Source organism: Entelurus aequoreus, linkage group LG07, assembly GCF_033978785.1.
Source record: "Entelurus aequoreus isolate RoL-2023_Sb linkage group LG07, RoL_Eaeq_v1.1, whole genome shotgun sequence".
Taxonomy (NCBI): domain Eukaryota; kingdom Metazoa; phylum Chordata; class Actinopteri; order Syngnathiformes; family Syngnathidae; genus Entelurus; species Entelurus aequoreus.
The window spans coordinates 55,369,708-55,397,333 of NC_084737.1; the positions used below are offsets into that span (position 1 = coordinate 55,369,708).

Below are 27,626 nucleotides of genomic sequence, written 5' to 3' on the forward strand. Positions count from 1 at the left end.
TGCTTTTATACCCAATCATGGCACCCACCTGTTCCCAATTAGCCTGTTCACCTGTGGGATGTTCCAAATAAGTGTTTGATGAACCTTCCTCAACTTTCTCAGTCTTTTTTGCCACTTGTGCCAGCTTTTTTGAAACATGTTGCAGGCATCAAATTCCAAATGAGCTAATATTTGCAAATAATTAAGTTTTCCAGTTCTAAAGTTAAATATCTTGTCTTTGCAGTGTATTCAATTGAATATAAGTTGAAAAGGATTTGCAAACCATTGTATTCTGCTTTCATTTACGATTTACACAACGTGCCAACTTCACTGGTTTTGGGGTTTGTATTTACCACAGACAATGTTACACATAGTAATATACTGTATCAGCATTTGACCTAAAACATAACGTAAACCCTCAATACTGTAGAAATTATTAAATAATTATAACAAATCAAATGTATCCTTAAAAAAATATACCTGGCATCAGTCGTCAGCTGTTCTCCTTTCTTATTATCATTAATACAATCTTTCCTTACACCCTGAAGCTCCACTTGACACTGCCATCTCTTCCCTGAATGTATTAGTTATTCTCATGTTAAATTAAAATTGTTCGTTTTAAAAGTAATAACAGGCTAATATATATTTCACTCATTCATGACCTCACCTGAGCTCCCTCATTACTTCACCTGCCCCATTACTCTTGTACTATCATTCTGTTGATGTTATTACACATCATATCTAATATGATTTTATACATGATGGTTCTTTTTGTTTTTGTGGTGCATTTTTCTATCTGTAAAGGGATGACAAAACATTTTAGGTAATGTTGATGTTACCGGGGAACACTGACAAAGTTAGCAATTAAATAATAGACTAGTGACCATGCCGGAATTAAAACACATGGTTTCTAAATGTAAATAAAAACAAACAGCAAGACGTTATAAACAAACAATATTTTTGGCAACGTTGTCAACAGACCGTGTGCTTGCTAGTGTCATCCTCTCAGCCTGCACTCTCTCTCTCTCTCTCTCTCTCTCTCTCTCTCTCTCTCTCTCTCTCTCTCTCTCTCTCTCTCTCTCTCAGAGCTGGTTAAGGAAAGCACATGACACTGTGTTGTGCTTACAAAATAAAAGCACGTATACTTAAGTGGTATATTTTTTTGAGTGGAACAAACGCTTCTTTCTCCAATATTGAGGGGGACATGTCCCCATTTGTCCCACCCTATTCCTACGCCCCTGCAGGAAAGTCCAGTTTATGGCAAGCGATAGTGCCAAGGAGAATTCAGAGCCAAGGAGAATTCAGAGCTTGGTGAAATAGGTAAACAAAGACAAGTGGATAAGATGGAAGCAGCATGCTGTCGTTCTTTAGTGGAGTACAAGCTGCAACTGTTAATACAGCACTTCAGCCAATGATAAACTTGACTTGACTTCACACTCTTCAAACTTTTACTGTTACACTTTAGGCCAATATATGTTTTTTTATTTTTATTTTTTATTTTTACCTTTTCATTTGGAAGACCAGACCAAATTTCTGTCATCTGTATGTCAACACATTGATTATAAATGTTATACGAGACGCACACGTGCAACTCTGCACACACACACACACACACACAGACACACACACCCTCACACACACACACACACACACACACACACACACACACACACACACACACACACACACACACACACACACACACACACACACACACACACACACACACACACACACACACACACACACACACACACACACACACACACACACACCAAGAGCACAGCTGGAACAGCTTTCGGGGATCAGGGGTTTTGTAAACATGGGTTAAGTGCTGTGTGTGCGCGTGTGTGTGCTTGTGTGCGTGTACGTGCATGTGTGTGTGCATGCCTTTGTGTGTGTGTGTGTGTGCATGTGTGTGTGCGCGCGTGGATGAACGGGTCTCACAGTGTCTGGGAAGTTATATTCCATCCAATGACGGATGACAGATTTAAAGGAAGAGGAGGTTTGCCAAGCAAAATAGTTGCACTGTGATGTGATGAGAATCACTGGACTGACTCAGAGGACGGGAATGCCAAAGAACCATCATTTGGATCGGCACCAAATTGTGCGTTTTTAAACGTCCACCACTTGAGACAAAAATAGGGAATTGGATAAGAAAGTGTTGCAATGTTAGTGTTTGGGGCGGTTTGTGTTTAGCTTGGACTCTAATGCAGAAACAGAAGTAATGAGTGGGAAAAAAATTATTTTGATTGTTCATGCAGAGCGACAATGTCCATAAAATAAATTCTAAATATTAAATAAAGAAAATGACCTGAACTAAAGCAAAAACTAAAAATCAACAATCTTAAAATGACCAAATGGCTGCAAGTGTTCCGCTTCTCAGTCGAAATCTAGACATCTGCGAGGAAACACAAGTCAGAACTATACATTTCTATCTATATATATAATGTAGTAACAGACACATTCATAACTACGGAGTCCCTAAAGCAGGGGTCTCAAACTCAATTTACCTGGAGGCCACTGGATGCAGAGTCTGGGTGAGGCTGGGCCGCAAGAAAAGATTTCTTAAAAATGTATTTTGCATACTCCTCAGCATGTCTAGTTGTATAATGACGTTTCAAATTGTATTCCTTGTGCACCGCAACTTTCTCTGTGGAAATAAGACACGTCGGGGTGCCCCTGTGCTCAACAAATAAATATTGCATCTCCCACTTTTCCTGGAATTGTCTTTGCTCATCACTAACCTTTCCTCTTCACTGCAGGCTTCGAAAAAGACATGTTTGGGGTTGTGGAATATATTTGTATTTAGCCGACGCACGGAGTATAATGTTATTTCCGCAATGTGTGTCGTTCCGCTTTTCCTCCCTACAGCAACACGGCGGTCGGCGGATAATAGCCGGGAAAGTACCGGGATAGCGGGCACAAAAAAGTGACGGCTCCCGGAGTGTCATATAGAAATATATGTAGTGTTCATCGTGTGAGGCAATGCAAATTAAACAATAAAAAAAACAAATAACGGTTTGAATTAGTCCAGGTTATCGGGGACTGTTATTACTGACGGACAGGTGTCGCGGTGTGACTGCAGCCAGGCACGTAAGAAAACCCTCGTCTCCATGGCAACGTTTCTGTCGCTTTCACTCATTTGCCGCTTTTCCACTAACGCAGGGGTATTTTGGACCCAAATAACAAAAATCGTCTCTGTCTGGAGCCAACGGAAGGGGGGGGGGGGGGGGGGGGGGGGGGGACGACGACTCGCCGTGGAGTTTACAGTTACGGTAGCACAATTAGCCCCGAACGGGCTAACATCACGACTAACGTGTTACACGTCTGATTCGCCCAGCGACTCTCTGTCGGAGTATCAGAGCTGGGGTCCAGTGCACCACAGTTTTGTATTGTCGCTCGGTCCTTCGTCGGAGTGCTTCGGAAGCTACCGGACCGCTCGTCTCCCCGGCCCGGACCGTTTACAGCGGCGCCGGGGGAGGGAGCGAGAGAGAAAGAGACACATAGTGACAGAGAGAGAGAGAGAGAGAGAGAGAGAGAGAGAGAGAGAGAGAGAGAGAGAGAGAGAGAGCAGACGGGCGAGCGAGGGAAGAAGAGCGCGTGCGGGTCTAGTGGAAAAGCGGCAAAACGTTTCTCTGCTTGCATCACGTAAGTGACGTCAATGTTCGGCCCTCGAGAGCCATATACCACACAGAGCCATATACCACACCGTGATTGGTAGATTCCTTCAGCTCCGCACACAACGCTGTCAAGCGGCATTCATACAAAACTTGCGGGCCGCACTAACATTAAACTTTCATATTAAGGTGGGGGCCGCAAAATAACGTCTCGCGGGCCGCAATTGGCCCGCGGGCCGCGAGTCTGAGACCCCTGCTTTAGGGGCTCCGTACATAAAATTAGGTAATCTGTGCAATATTTCCTGGATTTTGGTTATTTTATGCATTCCCGGAACTTTCTTTCCTCAGGGCATTTTTTTCTGTTTCCAAAGCAGCGCAGTTCCGACTTCCGGCAACAAATGTGTATTCCAACTTGCGGAAAAAGATGCGAGTGTGTTGTGATCATGGCAGACATGGAAATAGATGACAAAGACGACTATTTTGGGGCAAAAGAGGATTCACAACCTTATCTTTTCGAAGCTGAATATACGGAGGATGAACTGCTGCTTATAGAAGCGAGCCCGAACAGAGGGTGAAATGTTGGAGCAGACGGAAGCTGAGAGAGCGAGGTCGGCGTGACTTGACGGTGTCAATGTGGAACTTGGAGCCAAGCTAGGCTCACATAAAAGGTGTGCTTACCCTAAGTCAACTTGCAAAAACTTCCCCGGCCAGCTGGACCAAACAGACAACTGTCCATCCAGTGAGTCACTTTAATATTGATCAAAATACACACAGCATATAATGCTTGTTATTACAACTACAGTACATACACCGTTGATATAGCTGTGTACAAACAAAACATGAAATAATACTTTAAAAATAGCATAATATTAATGTACAGCTTTTACCTTGGAGAGTGGATCTGTATGGTACCTCCTGTCTGCTGCTTCTCCGTCAAACAGACCATCAAAAGTTAAAGTTAAAGTTAAAGTACCAATGATTGTCACACACACACTAGGTGTGGCGAAATTATTCTCTGAATTTGACCCATCACCCTTGATCACCCCCTGGGAGGTGAGGGGAATAGTGAGCAGCAGCGGTGGCCACGCCCGGGAATCATTTTTGATGATTTAACCCCCAATTCCAACCCTTAATGCTGAGTGCCAAGCAGGGAGGTAATGGGTCCCATTTTTATAGTCTCTGGGATGACTCCAGCTTTTCCATTTTTTCATGGATAAATATCTGCCGTTTAGATATTATTTTCACATCCTTGGCTGGCGCTAGACTCATTCTGCTTCAGTTCAGGTCAAACAAGCAGGGATACGCTCCATTTTTTTCCCTCACACTCACTTTCTTATTTCCCTTGGTTGGAAAAACAAAGTTATGTTGATCTCCAGTGATAAGCTAATAATAGCGAGGAAAAAGGAGATGTTTTGGGCAGATTTTACGAGGTCCACCGTGACATTTGCTACGCCAACAAAGTTAAAGTTAAAGTACCAATGATTGTCACACACACACTAGGTGTGTTGAAATTTGTCCTCTGCATTTGACCCATCCCCTTGATCACCCCCTGGGAGGTGAGGAAGCAGTGAGCAGCAGCGGTGGCCACGCCCGGGAATTATTTTTGGTGATTATTTTTTAAACCCCAATTCCAACCCTTGATGCTGAGCGACAAGCAGGGAGGCAATGGGTCCTATTTTTATAGTCTTTGGTATGACTCGACAGGGGTTTGAACTCACGACCTACTGATCTCAGGGCGGACTCAGATTTTTGCCGCAACTCAAAGCATTATCAATAACCAAGAGACATCCCTGATCTCAAAAACCCTCTTAAGTTGAGGAACGGCTGTTCTTTGTTCAATTCAAAGTACATTTGTGGTAGCCTACTTGCTCAGCCCTGACTCCATGCTCTTATGGAATGTTGTGAAAAGCAACAGGTGGGAAGCTTCTAACAAAGAACAAAATATGTCTCCTAACTCTAATGATGCACAGCGCATGAGAAAATGGTGACTGAATGTAAAAGATAATCCACAAATCTTTGCCAGGTGCACGATGAGTTTTCCGTTTTTGCGGCAAAGGCTTGATTAGAAGTGAGCACCAGGATCTTGCCTCAGGAGAGGAAAGCAATTTGAACTTGATGTCTGCATCTACAGAATGTACGTGTACCGCCCACTTCTTTTTTCTTCTGTTTCATTTGCTATTGCAGCTTTGTGGATTATTTTTCTGTAGTGAAAGTTTGTGACATTTACTGTGTGCATGTTTGTGCGGATGTATGTAAGCCCGATAATGAGGTAATACAACATGGAGATTCTCTTGGGGAAGTTTTTCTTTTTTACTCTTTTAACTTTCAAGTTACTGAGTTGTGGAATATTTACATGGAAGAACACGTGGTCAGAGTGAAGTCAGAGTGTAAGGAAACCACACACACATCCGCTCACTCATCACACACTGTGTGCTTGTGTGTCATGTCTTTGTTTGTCTAACTTCGTCCATATGTTGTTGAATATTGGGAACCCGCAGGAAGTCATTTCCGAAAAGGGAGCCATGTTGTGGGATTTGCTGAGACGTGTCTGCTTAGCCTTGACGTTGTAATCATCACTAACCCCATTAATTAATGCTATTTTATTGTTGTCATTAGCTCCGTCTCATTTGTCTGCAACAGTTGGCAAGTTTTCAGTGCTGGACTATTTATATGTTTAAAAGTGTCCTAATGTTTTGTTATTATTACATTTCCATTATATTTCACATTATTGTTACACTGGTTCCTCGATATTTGTCACTAATTTTTTTCAAAAGGTCCGACAAAAAACAAAGCAAATTTTCCCGTAAGAAGTTACGTAAATCAAATTAAATTTAGATTTTAGATTTTTTTTCCCGAAAAAGGCTAAAACCATCAATATGCGAATATATTATACATATTTGTTAGCGGCAACATATCATATTATTAAAATAGTGTTAAAGTCTTCAAACTTTTTTATTTTTTATTTATTTTACCAGTCCAATCCAAAGATTTGTTTTTCTTGTTTAATTCCATTTTCATCATTATCAGCATAACTGGCCATGACACATGTGCATCTAATTTTTTTGGGCACAAAACATTAAAGTTCATGATGTCATGACCTTCCTGGCCATTTGTTGCAGTGCCTGGTTTTCGGGCTACAGGGCAGAGCCACCTTCGCGCACACCTGATACCTATTACCTACCTGACTACTTAAGCGCTCTAGTTAATCCAATCAGCACCAGTTGATTCCTGATGCTTCACCCTTCCAGTCATGTTCATCTCTTCTGGTTTGGCTCCACTCACATTCTTGTTCCTGTGGCTTTGCCCCGGCGCTCCCGTGTAATGTTTACTTGTTCCTTTCCACACCTACTGTGTGCGTCCTTAGTGTTTTTTTTCTCACTCCTTGAGTGCGCTTTTTGTTATTATTTTTTGTTCTTTCTACTCTGCGTTGGGGTTCTACTTCAGCGAAGGCCGATCATGACACATGAAAAGTTAAAAAAAATACTGTATGCTCATATATATATATATATATATATGTATATATATATACATATATATATATATTAATTAACTTTCTTCTGTGGCTTCTTTTTGTGGGTTTGTTTAATATCACAAACTCGACAGAGTGCTGACAGACTGTGAGTGCTTTTAGATGAGGCAGTGGCCCACATCAGCACCCCCAGCTTGTTGAGAATAGCAATGCATACTTTCATGTAGGAGTTTTAGAAAGTGTCCAATAAGATCAGAAAAAATTGCTGGATTTGTTGCTGGTCAGTTTTGTTTTTTAACATACTGTAGAATGTAGAATGCTCTGAATATTGCTAAATATAGCAACAATGTTGCTAAGCTGGCAATTCTGATTACGATGCCAGAGTTGTAATGACGAGCGACATTCAGAGACAGTCCCGTTATTAATGTATTTATAGGTGAGGGCGAAATGGCAGCACCAAATAGTGTTGTGCCAAATTTATTTTTGGCCAGCCATATAAATTAATTTATAGAAAACACTACTTGATGAGTTGGTCCAGCATGACCGACTATTAGTTTTCTTATCAACATTTCATATCAACATCAACTTTTTCTTGCCTTTCTCCTTATTTTCCACCAAGTTTTGCTGGTGTTTCTTTTTAGTTTTATTTGTTTATTTTACTTTTTAAATGTGCCCTGTGGCCGCACGTTGGACACCCCAGCCTTCTATCCTTGCATTCTTTTATCACTGCCATTCACTACTCAACATTGTTTATACTGTAAATGGTCACAATGTTGAGATAACATTGATTATTTTGTTTCAGCGGGGCCGACGGGACCAGAGGTGCGTCACCCCTGCTATGATGGAAGCCACGACTGTGACACCACGGCACAGTGCATTCCACTCGAGGGCCAAGCTTTCCAGTGCCGATGTGCAACTGGTTACAAAGGGGACGGACACAACTGCTACGGTACGTAACCTACCACTCCCTTTTGCTTGAAGAGGTCTCGACGGAATAGTGTCCGTCTCACACAAGGGCTCGATGCACAATGTCAGTGCTTTAAACATCTGTCCATGGAGTGTGTTGGTATGGAAGGAGTCATACCTCCTGCCCGTCTGTCCCACTCAACCTCCTTCTCATGTTTAATGATGTAGTTAACTTCCATCGCTTGAAGCTTGTTTGTGGTCTGTCATTAGAGCAGCAGCATGTCTGACGGCATAAGAAAAGCCTCAGGCACTGCTACGGTTCCCATGACTGGGCCCCAGTGTCTCTCCCTGGCTGCATAATCACAAAGTCTTTTACAGTACTAAGTAGGCAGACTATACGTTCCAGGTTTACTGTACTTGCAAACAAGTAATGTACATGCACTAAAAGCACCAGTAATTACCTTAACCCTTTCAGTTGTTTTTATTAGGTTTGCCTATGCCTTTGTTTTTATATCGCACCTAATAAACCGATTACAGTAAGCCTTGCCTTTTGCGGGGTAATATTCTTGGATTACACCCACAAATGGTATAATGTTGTGATTAATTGAGATACTGTGCCCCTAAAATGGCTATTTATGACAATCTGACACTATGACCATGATGCTACTCTCCATAATATATATGTGTTTCAGGAAGTTCTCTTAATTTGCATTTTGTGAATGTATTTATTTAAATATTTGTTTAGTCGCTGTGGTACAGTACCAATGTGTGTTCCACATGTGTTTTTTTTTTGGTAGCTCCATGACTTCAGGAGGTATTGATCACCTACTACTGATTTGCAGAACCGGCTGCAGAAAAATATTTAATGGCGGGCATTACATTTTTCTGGGGGGCAGCAAAATATTGACGGGAGCTTGCATGCTTGTTAAAGTTGCAATTCTGGGGCTTTGTCTTTCCACAACTAATTACTACATGTAAGGCAAACACTTATATTTGTGGTTATTGTAAGGATATGTGTTCGAAATTGTTTAAGCCTTTATCGTTTCCAAAAAATGAAAGAGTTGGCCATTTCTAAAGCATTATTTGTAAAAGATTGATGTGCTACAACTTATTTCTTGTTTAAAAGTTACAGACAATATTAACTGCACATGATAAATATTATTCAAGTGTTCGGATGTATTCATTAAATCCCTGTACTTGCCAAAAGGGATTCAAATTAATATTTTAATATTGACACGTCTCATCTGTCTGTGCATACATTACTAGATTAAACGTAGGAGATCCACTGATGTAATGTGTCAATAACCAAATTTTATTCCTAATCACTAAAATATCGTTTGGGGTTGATTTCAGCTTTTTAAAGGGTTCTTTAACACGTAAACAGTACAGTATATACTTAATTATCATATATGTAACTCTCTTACGGGTATAAAGGGTACTTCAACACGTAAACAGTACAGTATATGTACTTCATTATCATATATGTAACTCTCTTGAACGAATACATCCAAACACCTGATTAATATTTATTATGTGCATGAACAAAGAGCAGTTATTATTGTATGTAGCTTCTAAACAAGAAAGAGGTTTTAGCACATTAACATCACATCAGTAACAGTCTTTTACAATCTCAATATAACCATAGAAATGGCCAACTCTGTAATTTATGATAAAGGCTTAAATAGTAACACATACCCTGACTATAACCATATGTCTAACATATAGTGATTAGTTGTGGACAGACAAAGCCAGAAAGCCGATGGCAGCAAATTATAAATTTAATTTACAGTTTAGTCGATATCACGATCGATGACTCGCCTGTTAATGGCATCATAGCAGTAAAAATGAAATGTGCACTTTTCGCTTTCTCCCAGGTGTACACATATTACCATGTGGAACATGTCAAAGCTACATATATTGGTTTTGGTGTCGACGTCTTCATCTGACAAGAAAAAGCATCTGATTGGCTGTTATTTTTGATTGATTGATTTAAACTTTTATTAGTAGATTGCATAGTACAGTACATATTCCGTACAATTGAACACTAAATGGTAACACCCGAATAAGTTTGTCAACTTGTTTAAGTCGGCGTCCACGTTAATCAATTCATGGTAATGTTCATAACTAACCCCCACCCCTCTTTCAATGTACGTCATTAAAGAGCTGTGATTGGATACATTCGACAAGGCAAAATTAATTGTAATTGGATTTGGTTCTGTCAACATTTTGTCTAGTATTTATACTTCAACTAACATGTCAGTGAATTGTGTTATCATTCAATGTGCATTTGTTTTGATTGCTTACTTACAAACTATAACCTGCTACCCAAGAATTTACAACAATTCTTCTCAACAAAAGAGGAGAAATATAACCTTGGAGGAAAATCTAATTTAAAACATTTGTATGCTCGTACAACACTTAAAACCTTAAGTATATCAGTATGTGGAATAAAATTATGGAATGGATTAACCAAAGAAATCAAACAAAGCACCAATATGATTCAGTTTAAGAGACTGTTCAAACTACAAGTGTTCACAAAGTACACAAAACAAGAATTATGAACATCTTGAACCCTTTTTTTTTTTTAATGAGACAAAGATTATTTATGTATTTGTTTGCTTACTATGGTATATTATTTATGTATTATTTATTTGTTCACTGTTCTGTTACAGAGAACAAGGACATTGGATAAAATTGCTACGGTATGTAAAGGAGTACGATTAAATAAGCTCTGCTTCTTCCTACTCCTTTTCGAACGTGCTGTAATAAAACAACTGGAATTGTGTGATGCATTATATTGTATTGTATGCATGTTCGAAATAAACTGAAACTGAACTGAACTGCACTTAACTGAACTTATCATCATATTTTTAAATGGTAATGGTAAATGGGTTATACTTGTATAGCGCTTTTCTACCTTCAAGGTACTCAAAGCGCTTTGACACTATTTCCACATTCACCCATTCACACACACATTCACACACTGATGGCTGGAGCTGCCATGCAAGGCGCTAACCACGACCCATCAGGAGCAAGGGTGACGTGTCTTGCTCGAGGACACAACGGACGTGACGAAGTTGGTAGAAGGTGGGGATTGAACCAGGAACCCTCAGGTTGCTGGCACGGCCACTCTCCCAACTGCGCCACGCCGTTTTTACCTGCTCCGGTGTAAAAAAAAACAAAACCCAATTAAAATAAATATCCTCCAGCAGGCCCATCCATGACGCCGGAACTAATTGTATTATGTCAGATCAAGTGTAAACAAAGCTCACCTCTGACTGCTGATCATGCAATGCAAGTTTTATTTACGTCATGCGCATTAAATCCTACCATAAAGCTATCACTACCATTAATATTGAATCTACTCGGATGAGCGGCGAAACATCTTTCAAGACAAACCAAACAGTCCAGTTGCGAACGATTGAACGCCCTGAGATGACAACGACCTGGATGAATGAGAACCTTTATAGGTATGAATTTAAATGCTGAAAATGGTGGATTTTTCCGTAAATTACAAAAAAAAATTGCTTCTCTGAATACACTGGGATTTACAGTGTTTTGCCTTGGTTGGTTTAATTTTTTCAACACAACCTTACATGACTTTAGTTATTTTTTCATTTTGACAGAATGTATGCACATTGGGCCTAAAATCCCAGAAAGGCCAATTTTAATTTGTTTTGTAAGAATTTCAAACATTGGAACAGCGAACTCCTCCAACGGGGCCCTGGTGTGGTCGTGCACTTTTGCGCGCTGACAGGCCACACATGAGTCGACCCAGGCCCACACGTCCTTCTTCAGCCCCCTCCAGACAAACTTCAGGTCCACCAGCCTTGCAGGGGCCTTTCTGCCAGGATGGGAGAGGCTGTGGATCACTTCGAAAACAGCATGCCGACAACCAACAAGAACAAGGGGCCTGGGCTGTCCAGTTAAGAGATTGCACCATTGCCTGATCCCTAAATCAGCGTCTACGACTTCCGCCATTGTCCGAAACAATGAGTGCCTAAATCTCGCGGTCAGAGGCCTGTTCCACACCCATAGGCAAGTAGTCCAGACTTAACTGCACCGTGCTGACATTCCCCCTGGATAGGCTGTCCGTGACAACGTTGGACTTGACCAGGATGTGTTGAATGTCTGTGGTGTACTCCAAGATGAACGACAGCTAGTGTTGTTGGTTCGGCCACCTTGGACATGGGTATGTGAGGGGTTTGTGGTCCACAAAAACAGTAAATTCACTTCCAAGATGAAGTGGAAGTGGCACATTGCCAACCAGACGCCGAGCAAATCCCTGTCAAAGGTACTGTATTTACGCTCTCTGGGAACTAGCTGGCTTCTGAAATGGGCAAGCGGATGCCAAGCGTCGTCCACCCACTGCTCCAGCACATTGCCAACGGCATAGTCGGATGCGTCCGTCATGAGAGCAACCGATGCCTCCTGGAATGGGTGGACCAACATGGTGGCCCGGCCTTCGTGTCCTCGAATGCCTTGTCCCTCTCGGCCGTCCAGTCGACATTCTGATTAGAGGTCCTGCCCTTCAGGGCTTCGTACAGTGGGTGCATGACGTGGGCTGCCCAATGGATGAATTGGTGGTAATACGTAACCATCCAGAGAAATTATTCGAGCTCTTAGGCTGAGGGTGGGGAAAGGCGGAAACTGCTTTCACCTTTGACGGCAGAGGGTTGGCCCTATCCTTGCTGATGCGGTGCCCGAGGAACTGAATGGACAGAACCCCAAAAAAACACTTCGCCAGGTTAATGATTGGGCTGTGCTGGTCGAGCCTCGTGAAGGGGCCCCTAATGTGTGTCAGGTGTTCCTACTCCGAGGAGCTGGCAACAAGGACAGCGTCCAAGTAGACTACATCAAAGGGCATGACTTTAAGCGCTGAGTCTATTAGCCGCTGGAAGGATTGAGCCGCGTTCTTCAGGGCGAAAGGTATACTGAGGAACTCAAACAACCCAAAAGGAGTCACCACAGTTGTTTTAGGTATGTCTGCAAGGTGTACTTGGAGTTGGTGGGAACCACTTTAGAGAACAGGAGCTTCTCGGCCAGATACGCAGAGAAGTCCTGAATGTGGTGGACCGGGTAGTGGTTGGGCGGGGTAGCATCATTGAGGCGGCGGTAGTCGCTGCATGGACGTCAAACGCCATCTAGCTTCCGTACCATGTGGAGAGCCGAGGTCCATGGGCTCTCTGAACTGCGGATGATACCAAGTCATTCCATGTTAGCGAATTTGTACTTACCAGCTGACAGTCTCTCCGGGTTAAGCAATTAGGCCAGAGCATGGATGGTTGGGGCCTTTGGTCTCATTGTGGTGGTCAACCCCGTATTTATTTGTGGTGGCCGAAAAGGTGGGTTGTGTCAAACCGGGCAAACCTTTAGTTGGTATTTGTCGCATTTAGAGAGCGAGCTGGAGAGACCGTAATATGACACATCTCGGACACACGCAAACAAGGAAAAGGTCATGGCATCCACCAGGTGACCGTCTTTGTGTCATATGTATGGATGGGGGTGTTCTTTGCGGACGTCAAAAGTGGGCTGTGCACCCCGCAAGCGGCATAATTCACAGTAGCTGACAGGACGCTCCTCTGGGTGCATGTGTCACAGAGGAATCTGCGCCCAAAAAGGATGTCTATGACAAAAAGCAGCCAGCTCTTTGTGCCCGCACTCACAGCCGTTACTGAGGCGCTTCTCGCTGTATTGTAGTTGCAGGGGGCACGGCACCACGTGCGTAGAAGTAAGACAACCTTGGGCTGGCACGGCTGTCTGTGTGTCCTCTGGCCGGGTGCACGCTGGAGCCCATGGCCGTGTGACCGCGAGTCGGAGCCAGCACGTCAGGGGTAAAGCGCCGGGTGGCCAGGAAGAATCGGTCTGCCTCCTCTGCTAGAGGGAGTGGCTCAGTAATAACTGTATTAGCGAGCGCCGTGTGGACGTGTAGTGGCATGTGTCGCAGAAAGAACTCTGAAGAGAAAATTGGGTTCCTACAGACCGAGCAGGTTCATCATAATTTCCATATCCCCCGAGGGTTTGCTCTCCCCATTACCCTGAATAGCAAGGAGACACCAGGCTACTGCTCTGACTGCAATGGAGCTCCCAACTGCCGACACAACGTGGTATTAGCGCGTGGCATCGTCTGCAATACCATGGAGGGTGAACTGAGCCTCTGCCTGAGCGAACCACATTGCTGTGGACGTCTCCCAAAACTCCGGCATTTTGAGTTGCACCGTTCGATGTTCTGTACAGTCTCGGAAACTTCTGCAGGACTGACGTCGCTGTACATATCCTACAAAGTTTTGATTGATTGATTGAGACTTTTATTAGTAGATTGCACAGTACAGTACATATACCGTACAATTGACCACTAAATGGTAACACCCGAATACGTTTTTCAACTTGTTTATGTCGGGGTCCACGTAATCAATTCATGGTAAGTCAGACCTACACTGTTTCAATGTCCATTTCTCAGATGATATTATTGTTGATGACTGAAGTGCTGATATCAACCAAACCCCGCCCCAACCCCCTCCACATCCCACCCCCCGGATTGTAAATAATGTAAATAATTCAATGTATATACTCTGATGATGATCAACTTGTGTGATGACTGTATTATGCTGATAGTATATATTGTGGTACCTGATTCTCACCAAGACACAGAGGGGATTTTGCAGCAAGCCGAAAAGGGCATTTATTGCACAAGTCTTTTTAGGAAGGGCGGGGTGTGGAAGTAGCAAACTTAAAGTGTCCATTAATAAACATAAATATCTCTCATCTGGGGCTCTCAGTCCTTCACACAGCACTCTTCTTTAAAAGGTCAAAGGTCATTGCCTATCAAACAATAGAAACACAACATAAGTAAAACATTTCACTAATAATGTCCTTAGTGGTGAAATGGTGGATGTCTCACTTACCGCCTGATGCACCTGCCTTGACACAGAGGAGAGCCAGACTTGAATGAGGCAGAGTTAAGAAGGGTTTGTCGCTGGGCCCCACCTGGCCGCACAGCTGGTGACACTTCAGGCTGATTGAGTAGGTACAGGGGAATGTACCGCCCCTCGATGATGCGGCCAAGGCTGGGGCGTTGTCTTCCGTGTTCCACTCTGCCTCCATTCCCTGGCTCCTCCCCTGTGAGGTGCCTACCTGTCAGGCGGTGCTTAAGTGAGACTCCACATATCCCCCCCCTAAGCTCGTCGGTCCGTCCGAGAGCTTCTTTGTCCTCTTCATATAGCCGGGACATGGCGTCTGCATGTGGGATCGCCTTCCCAGGCCGATATTCCACGGTGAAGTGGTAATTCTGTAGTTCTAGGAAACAGCGTGTGACGCGATCGTTTCGATCCTTATTCGTGGACATCCACTTCAAGGGGGCGTGGTCTGTCACCAAGGTGAAGGTCCTACCCCATAGGTAGTAGCAGAGGTGGTGTATGGCCCACTTGACTGCCAGGCACTCCTTTTCTACTGTGGCATAATTTCGCTCATGGCTCTGGAGCTTCCTACTAATAAATGTCACTGGGTGCTCCTCTCCTTCCACGAGCTGGGCGAGCACGGCTCCAATGCCGGTGCCTGAGGCGTCAGTGTGGAGGATGAATGGCTGACTGAAGTCGGGGGCTTTCAACACCGGTTCTTCACACAGGGCTTTCTTCAACATCTGGAAGGCCGTCTCGGCCTCAGCGGTCCAGGTGACATGATGGGGCAGTTTGTTCCGTGTTAGTTCATACAGCGGTGTTGCAATCGTAGAGACATTTTTAATAAACTTTTGATAATATGACACCAGGCCAATAAATGATTTCACTTGCTTTTTTGTCAAGGGGCGGGGCCATTCCCTGATGCGCTCCACTTTGCGGGCCTGGGGTTTCACGCAGCCTCTTCCTATTGTGTAGCCAAGATAATCCGTCTCCGTCAGACCCACTCGGCACTTCTTAGCGTTGACCGTCAGTCCGGCACGTCTAAGGGCTCCTAGGACCGCGTCCAGATGCTGGAGATGGAGAGACCAGCTGGTGCTGTGAATCACAATATTGTCCAGGTAGGCGGCTGCGTATTCTTGGTGGGGTCGTAGAATTCGGTCCATCATCCTCTGGAATGTTGCTGGGGCCCCGTGGACCCCGAACGGCAAGACGGTATATTGGAATAGCCCCTCTGGTGTGGAGAAAGCCGTTTTAGGTTTCGCCCTTTCCGTCAATGGCACCTGCCAGTAGCCCTTGGTCAGGTCCAGGGTGCTGACGAAACGAGCAGGGCCGAGCTGCTCTATCAGCTCATCTACTCTGGGCATGGGATAAGCGTCATACAGTGAAATCTCATTCAATTTGCGAAAGTCATTACAAAATCTCAGGGACCCGTCTGGTTTTGGCACAATAACAATCGGGCTGGACCATGGACTATGGGATTCCTCTATTACTCCCAGTTCTAACATTTTCTTTACTTCTTCTTTTATAGCCGCCCGTCTGGCTTCTGGGATTCGGTAGGGTCTTTGTCTTATCACCTTTCCGGGTTTGGTCTCAATGTCATGTTTGATCGCCTGGGTACTTCCTGGCAGTTCCGAGAGGCGGTCCTGGTTCCGTCCCAGAAGTTCCTTCACCTCCTGCTTTTGGGACGGGGAGAGGTTCTCTCCTATAGGTACCGGGGGAGTGGTCTGGGGAGAGTGTGCAGTTAAAAACGCAGTAGCTGGCAACGGCTCTGCCGCATGCCATTTTTTCAGAATATTTACATGGTAAATTTGGTGACCTTTCCGCCGGCCTGGCTGGTTTACCTTGTAGTTGACGGGGCCCATTTGCTCAATTACCTCGTAAGGCCCCTGCCATCTGGCCAAGAACTTGCATTCGCTGGATGGAACTAATACCAGCACTTTTTCCCCAACTTGGAACTCTCTGAGTGTGGCACCTCTGTTATATGTTTTTGCCTGTTCTCTTTGGGCTTTTTCCATATGTTCTCTTACCATGGGCCATGGATTTTGCGAGCCCGGGCTTGTAGTTGGGCGACATGGTCAATCACACTGCGGTGTGGCGAGGGTTGGTTCTCCCAGGTCTCTTTCGCAATGTCCAGCACGCCTCGGGGACGTCGGCCAAAGACTAGTTCAAAGGGGGAGAAGCCAGTGGACGCCTGGGGCACCTCTCTGATGGCAAAGAGGACATATGGAATGAGGTGATCCCAGTCTTTCCCGTCTTCGTCGGCTACTTTTTTTAGCATCTTCTTCAACGTACAGTTGAAACGTTCCACCAGGCCATCTGTCTGAGGATGATATATAGAGGTTCGTATGCGTTTCCTTTCAGCCATTTGTACAGCATGGTTAACACTTGTGACATAAAACATGTGCCCTGGTCCGTTAAAATCTCATCGCAATTCCCACTCGGCTAAACATCATAAACAGTTCATGTGCTATCGCTTTGGCTGAGGCTGTGCGTAATGGTACAGCCTCAAGATATCGGGTGGCATAGTCTAGTATTACCAGTATGTAGCGATGTCCTCTGGCTGACTTTGGGAGTGGTCCAACGATGTCCATTGCCAGACGTGAGAACGGGGTGCTGATGATGGGGAGCGGGACCAAGGGGTTTCGATAGGTGGGTCTTGGTGCATTCTTTTGGCATTTGGGACAGCCCTTACAAAAGTCTTCTATGGCGCGTTTCACACCGGGCCAATAGAAGCGGGTTATTATGCGGTCATACGTCTTTTGTACCCCTAGGTGAGCTCCCAGCTGATGAGTGTGGATAAGATAAAGCACTCGGGAGATATGAGACTTAGGCACCAGCAGTTGCTCAATTATGTCCCCGCCCTTAGTTAGCACCCCTCTATACAAAAGGCCATTTTTTATCATAAAATACGGTGAATTAAGTGCACTCACCCCTTCACATTTCCGTCCGTCAATTTCCACGACTTGCTGTCGGGCCCAGCTGAGGTTCTGGTCATTCCACTGGGCAGTGGCAAACTCGCCCGTTTTAGGGTTGCTGCTCTCTTCTGGCATGGGGAACTCCACAAAGGGGTCCCCTTCCTCTTTTGCCTTCTCCTCCTTCCTGCTCTCCCGTCGCTCCTCTTCAGCAGAGCTGTCACTCAGTGGGGCCTCTGACGAGGGCCTAAACGCGGGGCAGGCCGCAAGCGGTCTCGTACCTTTTTGTCCATTGTTGTGGCGACGACGCTGCCGTGGAATGGCACCTGGGATGTAGCTCGGGTCCAGTAACGGTCAGAGTACACAGTCGGACCCAATAAGTAGTGGAACAGGCAGGTTTGGTACCACTCCAGCTGGTACCAGTGCCTCACCTCGGGGTGTCTGAATGTGTATGTAGCTCACCGGATACTGGCGGCCATCTCCATGTACGCACGTCACTGGAACGGTGTCTTTGCTGAGGGGTCCGGCCAAGTCAGCGTGTACCAAGGTCACAGCGCTCCCACTGTCCAGCAATGCATGGGCATCAGTCCCTCCGATCTTTACTGGAAGGCTGGCATGTTGTCGTCGTCCACTTCCTGTGTGGAGGCATGGTTTGCCTGCATCTGAGCTGGGGGCCGTGGCCATGGAGACATCACAGTCGCGTTCCGGGCACGCCCAAGACATGTGGTCCGGGTGTCCACACACGTAACACTTCCTCTGTGGGGGTAGACTGGGCCTCTCAGGGGCCGCGCCCCACGGTCGGGGTAAGGACAGCGCTGGTGGTGGCACTCTTCGGCGGTCGCGGCCTAGCCTCTCTTCCCCGGTGGCTCTAGCCGTTTCCATCCGAGTGGCTCTCAGCATTTCCATGCTCACTTGGTGGTTCTCCAATAAGGCCACCAACTGTTCCACAGTTGGAGGGCTTACTTGTGCGGCATATTTCCGTGCATCAGGCGGCAAGGCTCGGATACAGCGGTCAATCACCAGACGGTCTATGGAGGGAGGGTTGCCTTCGCTTGTTAGCCAGCGGTGTGTTATGCGGAGCAGTGCGGCTACCTGCGGTCTCGGCGGCTGGCTGGGCTGGAAGGTCCAGTTGTGATAACATGTGGGCCCTGGCAGGCAGACTGCACCCTTGGCTGGCAAGAGTGGCTTTCTTTAGTCTTTTGAAGTCTTGAGCATCCACCAATGTCAGGTCGCTACACACACGTTGGGCTTCTCCAGTGAGGAAAGGTGCCAGTATGGATCCCCATTCCCCTACTGGCCACTTCTCCCGAGCCGCAGTGCGCTCAAACAATTCTAAATAGGCTTCCACATCATCCTCACCCGATAATTTAGTTAGGACCTCAGCGGGTGCCCGTGTAGTAGCCACATCTTTAGCAATTTTTTTACTAACTCTTGTACTGCATTTTGAAGTTCAGCTTGGCTTTTTAACAAAGCACTCAGTGCTTCTGCGTGTGCCATGATGAGAGCTTGGCGTGAATCAGAATGCCCGCATTCTCCACCATATGTGGTACCTGATTCTCACCAAGACACAGAGTGGGTTTTGCAGCAAGCCGAAAAGGGCATTTATTGCACAAGTCTTTTTAGGAAGGGCGGGGTGTGGAAGTAGCAAACTTAAAGTGTCCATTAATAAACATAAATATCTCCCATCTGGGGCTCTCAGTCCTTCACACAGCACTCTTCTTTAAAAGGTCAAAGGTCATTGCCTATCAAACAATAGAAACACAACATAAGTAAAACATTTCACTAATAATGTCCTTAGTGGTGAAATGGTGGATGTCTCACTTACCGCCTGATGCACCTGCCTTGACACAGAGGAGAGCCAGACTTGAATGAGGCAGAGTTAAGAAGGGTTTGTCGCTGGGCCCCACCTGGCTGCACAGCTGGTGACACTTCAGGCTGATTGAGTAGGTACAGGGGAATGTACCGCCCCTCGATGATGCGGCCAAGGCTGGGGCGTTGTCTTCCGTGTTCCACTCTGCCTCCATTCCCTGGCTCCTCCCCTGTGAGGTGCCTACCTGTCAGGCGGTGCTTAGGTGAGACTCCACAATATGTACACCATGAATTGATTAACGTGGACCCCGACTTAAACAAGTTAAAAAACTTATTCGGGTGTTACCATTTAGTGGTCAATTGTACGGAATATGTACTGTACTGTGCAATCTACTAATAAAAGTCTCAATCAATCAATCAATCAATGTAATGTGTAAGGACAGGAGTTGAAGGAGCAGTGTCAAAAGACGGAGCTAGATGTTTTAATGACATTAACCCTTAGTCTTTTTATCAGTAACAGAGCAGTATATCGCAGTAGCCTTTTAGTGCCACAACCACAACACAGGATATCTGTCCCTCAGCAAAAACCATCCCACCGGAACTCTCTCACCCTAACTAAAGTTCATTGGGTGAAAGATGTAACCCCACTACACAATGTACACATTTATCAAACACAGATATAAATGTAGTGAAAAAGGTATTATGATTATTTAACTTCAAAGCCTAACTATCTACACAACAAATAATGTGTACGGTACAAAAAACACCTCACATCAAGAAAGATGAATACAACCAGACAGAAGTCCTACGTTGATCTTTCAAAGCAGTGATGTGCCTCTTTGTGTCAGTTGGCCAAATGATAGCACTTTTGGCTCACCTTTCCCTTTGCAACCAAACATCTGTTCATACTTTCATTGAGCTTTTTTCCAATAATAGGACGGCGCTGTTGTGTTTTATTGCTTGTTTACTTTCACTTTGAAAGACGCTGCCTTCCTGCGCCAAAAGCGCTTGCTTAAAAATAAGAAATAACATGAGGACACCATGACAAAATCATGGTGAATATTAATCATAAATCTGCTTTTACTTGACTTCTTTTCACCATTTAAAGACTTGTTTGCAGTTTGAAAACTCTGCTTTGGACGCGAGTTGGAAGGTAGCGTCTGTGTGGCTGTGTCATTTTGCTACCACAAAGATTGCAAGAGTGGAATACAGTGTTGCCAAGTGTACATGCTTTTCCAAGTCAACACTTTTCCTGACAAGTTCTCTCTCCCAGTAGATGTGGACGAGTGTGCTGAGGGTTCGGCGACATGCGGCGCACATTCTCAGTGCGTCAACCTGCCAGGTAGCCATCGCTGCCAGTGCCAGAGTGGCTATGAATTTGGCTTTGATGGACGCACATGTGTGGGTGAGTTGTAAGATGTACATGTCATTACACGGAATGTAACTGGTTCAGAGTGGCAAAAGTATAGGTGTGTGTTCAAGTGAAAGAACACGGCTGGATTTTATTTAATTTTATTTACGTTTGTGTTTATAATTAAAGGCCTACTGAAACCTACTACTACCGACCACGCAGTCTGATAGTTTATATATCAATGATGAAATCTTAACATTGCAACACATGCCAATACGGCCGGGTTAACTTTTAAAGTGACTTTTAAAACTTCCCGGGAAATATCCGGCTGAAACGTCGCGGTATGATGACGTATGCGCGTGACGAAGTCCGAGTAACGGAAGTTATGGTACCCGTAGAATCCTATACAAAAAGCTCTGTTTTCATTTCATAATTCCACAGTATTCTGGACATCTTTTGCAATTTGTTTAATGAACAATGAAGGCTGCAAAGAAGACAGTTGTAGGTGGGATCGGTGTATTAGCAGCGGACTACAGCAACACAACCAGGAGGACTTTGTTGGAGCGCTAGCCGCGCTAGCCGCGCTAGCCGCGCTAGCCGCGCTAGCCGCCGACCTCACCTTGACTTCCTACGTCTCTGGGCCGCCAAACGCATCGGGTGAAGTCCTTCGTCCTTCTGCCGATCGCTGGAACGCAGGTGAGCACGGGTGTTGATGAGTAGATGAGGGCTGGCTGGCGTAGGTGGAGAGCTAATGTTTTTAGCATAGCTCTGTGAGGTCCCGTTGCTAAGTTAGCTTCAATGGCGTCGTTAGCACAGCATTGTTAACCTTCGCCAGCCTGGAAAGCATTAACCGTGTATTTACATGTCCACGGTTTAATAGTATTGTTGATTTTCTATCTATCCTTCCAGTCAGGGCTTTATTTTTTTGTTTCTATATGCAGTTAAAGCACGATGCTATCACGTTAGCTCGTAGCTTAAGCATTTCGCCGATGTATTGTCGTGGAGATAAAAGGCACTGAATGTCCATTTCGCGTTCTCGACTCTCATTTTCAAGAGGATATAGTATCCGAGGTGGTTTAAAATACAAATCCGTGATCCACAATAAAAAAAGGAGAGTGTGGAATCCAATGAGCCAGCTTGTACCTAAGTTACGGTCAGAGCGAAAAAAGATACGTCCATCACTGTCTCTCAAGTCCTTCACTGTAACGTTCCTCATCTACGAATCTTTCATCCTTGCTCAAATTAATGGGGTAATCATCACTTTCTCGGTCCGAATCTCTCTCGCTCCATTGTAAACAATGGGGAATTGTGAGGAATACTAGCTCCTGTGATGTCACGCTACTTCCGGTACAGGCAAGGCTTTTTTTTATCAGTGAGCAAAAGTTGCGAACTTTATCGTTGATTTTCTCTACTAAATCCTTTCAGCAAAAATATGGCAATATCGCGAAATGATCAAGTATGACACATAGAATGGATCTGCTATTCCCGTTTAAATTTTAAAAAATCATTTCAGTAGGCCTTTAAGGTGTCGTTCTCAGACAGGTTATAAAACACAGTCTAGTGTTGTAGAGTGAGATAGAATGACCTGCTGGTATGCAGGACGGTCATTTACCAGCCATGCACGGTCAGAACAGCAACAACAGCCCTAGAGTCACCACCCTCAGGGAACACACCGACCACAGTTATATACAGACAGACCTAAAATTTAGAAGTGAAGACGCCTTTTCGACGAAATGTTAAACGAACAAACCGGAATAGTCCAGTTGGCTGCATGTATCCTTTGCGACTTACCATGACCCGATGACTGACAATCTACACCAGCGTCCACAATATGGCCCACGGGTCATTTCAAATAAAAAAATATATAGATATTTATTTATTCATTTATTTAATATTATCATTGTTTTTTTAATCTGTCTTGTCCAGCCCACACACCATCAGACTGTACAACTCCTCTCTTTACTAGGATGACAGGGGATGCTAAGCAATAACAATACTGAAATAAACTGCAACAAAATAACAGTGCAATTAACAGTCCAATAACAGTGCAATACATTATCATAACAAGATCACTACTGCACTCTTGTTATATTCTAATTTTTACTGTTATATTTGTATTCTTATTGTTGCTTATTATTCTTATTCTTATTGTAATATTTTCTATTTTATTTCCATTTATACACCTATTATTTACTTATTTACTTTTTAGTTTTTTAATTCGATCTCAATTTTGTACACTGCTGCTGGAATTTTATTTTTTCCTGAGGGAACTCTCCTGAAGGAATCAATAAAGTACTATCTATCTATCTATCTATCTATCTATCTATCTATCTATCTATCTATCTATCTATCTATCTATCTATCTATCTATCTATCTATCTATCTATCTATCTATCTATCTATCTATCTATCTATCTATCTATCTACGTTTGTATCTATCTATCTACGTTTGTATCTATCTATCTATCTATCTATCTATCTATCTATCTATCTATCTATCTATCTATCTATCTATCTATCTATCTATCTATCTATCTATCTATCTATCTATCTATCTATCTATCTATCTATCTATCTACAGATTTACTTTACAATAGAGAAGTGTGGGATACTTCTCTTGTTTCCTTATTTGTATTTGACTTTATTAAATGTTTGAGTATACAGTATTTCATGTTTGGCGATAGAAATAAAATAAAATGAAATAAATAATTAAACAAATAGAAATAAAAAAAAGAAAATAAAGACGACAGGGCGAAATTGTGGGCACAAGACACAAAGTTGAAGTTGCGACCACATTGTGGCTACATTGGGGCCTTATACTGGATTCTGATGAAGATGACATTTTACTTGCAGTGTAAACATTCAGTTAGAAATAATAAGATTTAGAAAAAATCAGATTTGGGCCACCTTGGCCAGCAGTGTAAACGTAGTCAGGGGATATTGCTCTGGAATGTGTGTGATTTATATGTGTGTGTGTGTGTGTGTGTGTGTGTGTGTGTGTGTGTGTGTGTGTGTGTGTGTGTGTGTGTGTGTGTGTGTGTGTGTGTGTGTGTGTGTGTGTGTGTGTGTGTGTGTGCGTGTGTGTGTGTGTGTGTGTGTTCACCCATCAGTGTGAACTTTTGATGAACTTCCCTGAACATTCTCCATACTGTCGTTTATATTATTATCTGAATGTTGTAAAAGCACCAAACAAGGCGACACGCACTAAATACAGTTTTGCTTTGGTTGTCATTAGTTTCCAAAAGGTCAGACGAAGACCAAATCATACGAAAGCCGAAGCAAATTTTCCCATGACAAATAATGTAAACCTAATGAACAGATACTTCTAACCACCCACAAATATGAACACAAAACACATTTTACAGAGAATAATTATAGTTTTACTTGCAGAAAAAAAATACATGGATAGGGAAACATTTAACATCACTTTTATCTTTATTCGAGACTCTTGTTATGACAACCGTACGATAAGTGAGACAATAAGATGGGGCAAAATGTTGGCAAATTTTTTTGTAGAAAACGTAATCCTTCCGGATAGTGGGGCGTACAAAACCCAGGTACACTGTAAAAACAATAGCAACACATACTTGTTGTCTTTGTCCTCAGACGTGGACGAGTGCCGCACTTCTCCATGCCACACCAATGCCAGATGCACCAACAGCTTGGGTTCCTTCTACTGTGACTGCCAGACAGGCTTTTATGGAGACGGCTTTCTTTGCTCCCAGCAGGAAGGTCAGTGACCTTACCTCTTATTTCTTCTTCTGTGTTTACATCTAAACCAGGGGGTGGGTAAATTTTCTGACTCTCGGGCCACATTGGGTTTGAAAATTTGGCCTCGGTTGTGGGGCCAGAAGCTTTTTTCCAGGACTACTTTTTTTATCATGTGTCAGTTGTTTGGCTTTACTGCATGCTTTAGAAGGACTGTTTGCAACCTTATGCTGATGCTGGGAGGGTGCTATCTTTCCCAAGGATTGTAAGCATTATATTACGACCTCTTTCCGCTTGGAAGACATAAACTACACCCCATGTAACACGCAAACATGCATTACTTACGCTTGTTGTAAGATAAGAATAGGGATTTGGCAAAGTTTAGATACTAATATTGTCATTGAATGTACTGTATCTTCCAACATAACAACAACATGACTGCAATTTGTCAGTTGATTTTGGGTACGTGCTCACTTTCTGGGTGTGTACGCGTGAGACAGCCGTGGGTGGGTGACAGCCACAACGTTAGACTGTTTCCTTTGATGGATGAGCAATTTTTGCACATTTTTTATTCAGTAATTGTATAAAATATAGACATTTAAAGACATATGTTCTGTTTAAATTTTTGGGTTGAAAAATGTAACTGTGAGCAAGTTTCAAACAGCCCTTTAAAGTTTAATAACACTGTATAACAAAAGACCAATTAAAAAAACAGAACTGGATTTTGCTAGTTTTGTTCTGAATAAGGCATTGACCATCAAAAAATATGTGAACCAATACTTAGGCTTGTACTTTTTAAAACATGTTTTAACTACTTCCTGGTATTCATATGATTTGCTCCTTCCTTGAATCTGTTGTGCAAAGCTCTTCCACATGATTGTAATAAACAAAACAAACAACATGTCAAAACCATAAAAGCAAAGAGGCCCGACTGCATTATTGTAAAGACTTCAAACGTGTAATACATTGTGCATTGTCTTGTTGTGCAACACAAGGTTTGATTAGTACATCATCTTTACATGATTTGGCTTGCTTCTTCAAACAGACAAACTAGAACGTCCTAAAAGCCACTGCGAGCATCACAGAGACAGCGTGCAGACCACCAGTCCAGAAGGTTATCCTCTTGTGGGAGCGTTTGTACCTGAGTGTGATGCTAATGGACAATACACACCTCAACAGGTAATTTACAACAAATGTGGAATACACAGGAAGTATTCAAAAGCACTTCACTTTTTCCACATGTTGTCATGTTACAGCCTTATTCCAAAATGGAATAAATACATTTTTGTCCTTGACATACAATAATGACAAGGTTTGTTTTTTTGTTGAGATTTTTGCAAATGTCTTAAAAATGTAAAAACTAAGAAAATAAATTACTAAGAATTCACAGCCTTTGCCATTAAGATCAAATGTGAGATCAGGTGCATCCTGTTTTTCTACCATTCATTTTTAAGATGTTCCTACAGCTTAATTAGAGTCCACATGTGGTAAATTCAGTTGATTGGACATGATTTGGAAAGGCACACACCTGTCTATATACAAGGTCCTACACTTGACAGTGCAGAGCACAAACCAAGCATGAAGTCGAATTAATTGTCTGTAGACTTCCGAGACAGGATTGTCTCGAGGCACAAATCTGAGGAAGGGTATATAAAAATATCTGCTACCTTGAACGTCCCAATGAGCACAGTGGCCTCCATCATTGGTAAACGGAAATGTTTAGAACCACCAGGACTCTTCCTAGAGCAGGCCGTCAGTCTAAACTGAACGATCAGTGGAGAAGGGCCCTAATCAGAGAGGGGACCAAGAACCTGATGGTCACTCTTCAGAGCTACAGCATTCCTCTGTGGGAAAAACACCTCTGCAGCAATCCACCAATCAAGCCTGCATGGTATAGTGGGCAGACGGAAGCCATTTCTTTGTAAAAAGAAAAAATTCTCTGGTACGATGTGACAAAGATTGAAGTCTATGGCGTGAATGCCAGGCATCATGTTTGGAGGAAACCAGTCACCGCTCATCACCAAGCCAATACCATCCCTACAGTGAAGCATGGTGGTGGCAGCATCATGCTGTGGGGATGTTTTTCAGCGGCACAAACTGGGAGACTAGTCAGGATAGAAGGGAAACATTAATGTGGCAATGTACAGAGACTTCCTGGATGAAAACCTGCTCCAGAGCGCCCTTGAACTCAGACTGGGGCTATAGTTCATCTTTCAGCAGGACAACGACCCTAAGCACACAGCCAAGATATCAAAGGAATGCCTTCAGGACAACTCTGTATGCAAATGTCCTTCAGTGGCCAAGATAGATCCCAGATTTGAATCTGTTTGAACATTTCTGGAGAGATCTGAAAATGGCTGCGCACCGACACTGCCCATCCAACCTGATGGAGCTTGACAGGTCCTGTAAAAGAGGGATTGGCGAAACTGCCCAAAGATAGATGTGCAAAGCTTGTAGGATCGTATTCTAAAAGACTTGAGGCTATAATTGGTGCCAAAGTTCCATCAAAAAAATGTTGAGCAAAGGCTGTGAATACTTACCGTATGTACTGTACATGTGATTTTTATTTATTTTATTTTATTTTTTAATAAATGTGTAAAAAGTTAAAAAAAAAATTTTCCATTTTGTCATTATGGGGTATTTTGTGTAGAATTTCCGGATGCACTGTATTTAAATGATCCTGTACAGCAGGGGTGTCAAACTCAAATACAGAGTGGGCCAAAATTTAAAACTGAACAAAGCCGCGGGCCAAGGTTGAACAAATTAACCTTTAACGTACTCTACGAGCTATCGTCACGTCCGCTTTTCATCCATTCTAACATCGTTCAGACCCAGTCACAAGATATGTGCGGCTTCTGTACGCACACACGAGCGAATGCAACGCATACTTCATCAACAGCGATACAGGTTACACTGAGCGTGCCAGTATAAAAAACTTTAACACTGTTAGAAATACACGCCACACTGTGAATCCAC

At 43.6% G+C, this 27,626-nt stretch overlaps 1 protein-coding gene across 2 annotated transcripts in view; it reads left to right on the forward strand.

Moving 5' to 3' along the window:
• nid2a (nidogen 2a (osteonidogen)) overlaps nucleotides 1-27,626 on the forward strand; it is a 158,424-nt gene that overhangs the window by 63,938 nt on the left and 66,860 nt on the right. For both annotated transcript variants that reach the window (XM_062054011.1, XM_062054010.1), the window contains exons 16-19: nucleotides 7,871-8,017; nucleotides 20,868-20,996; nucleotides 24,549-24,674; nucleotides 25,696-25,829. In XM_062054011.1, the coding sequence (XP_061909995.1) occupies nucleotides 7,871-8,017; nucleotides 20,868-20,996; nucleotides 24,549-24,674; nucleotides 25,696-25,829 (536 nt within the window). The remainder of the gene's footprint in view (nucleotides 1-7,870; nucleotides 8,018-20,867; nucleotides 20,997-24,548; nucleotides 24,675-25,695; nucleotides 25,830-27,626) is intronic.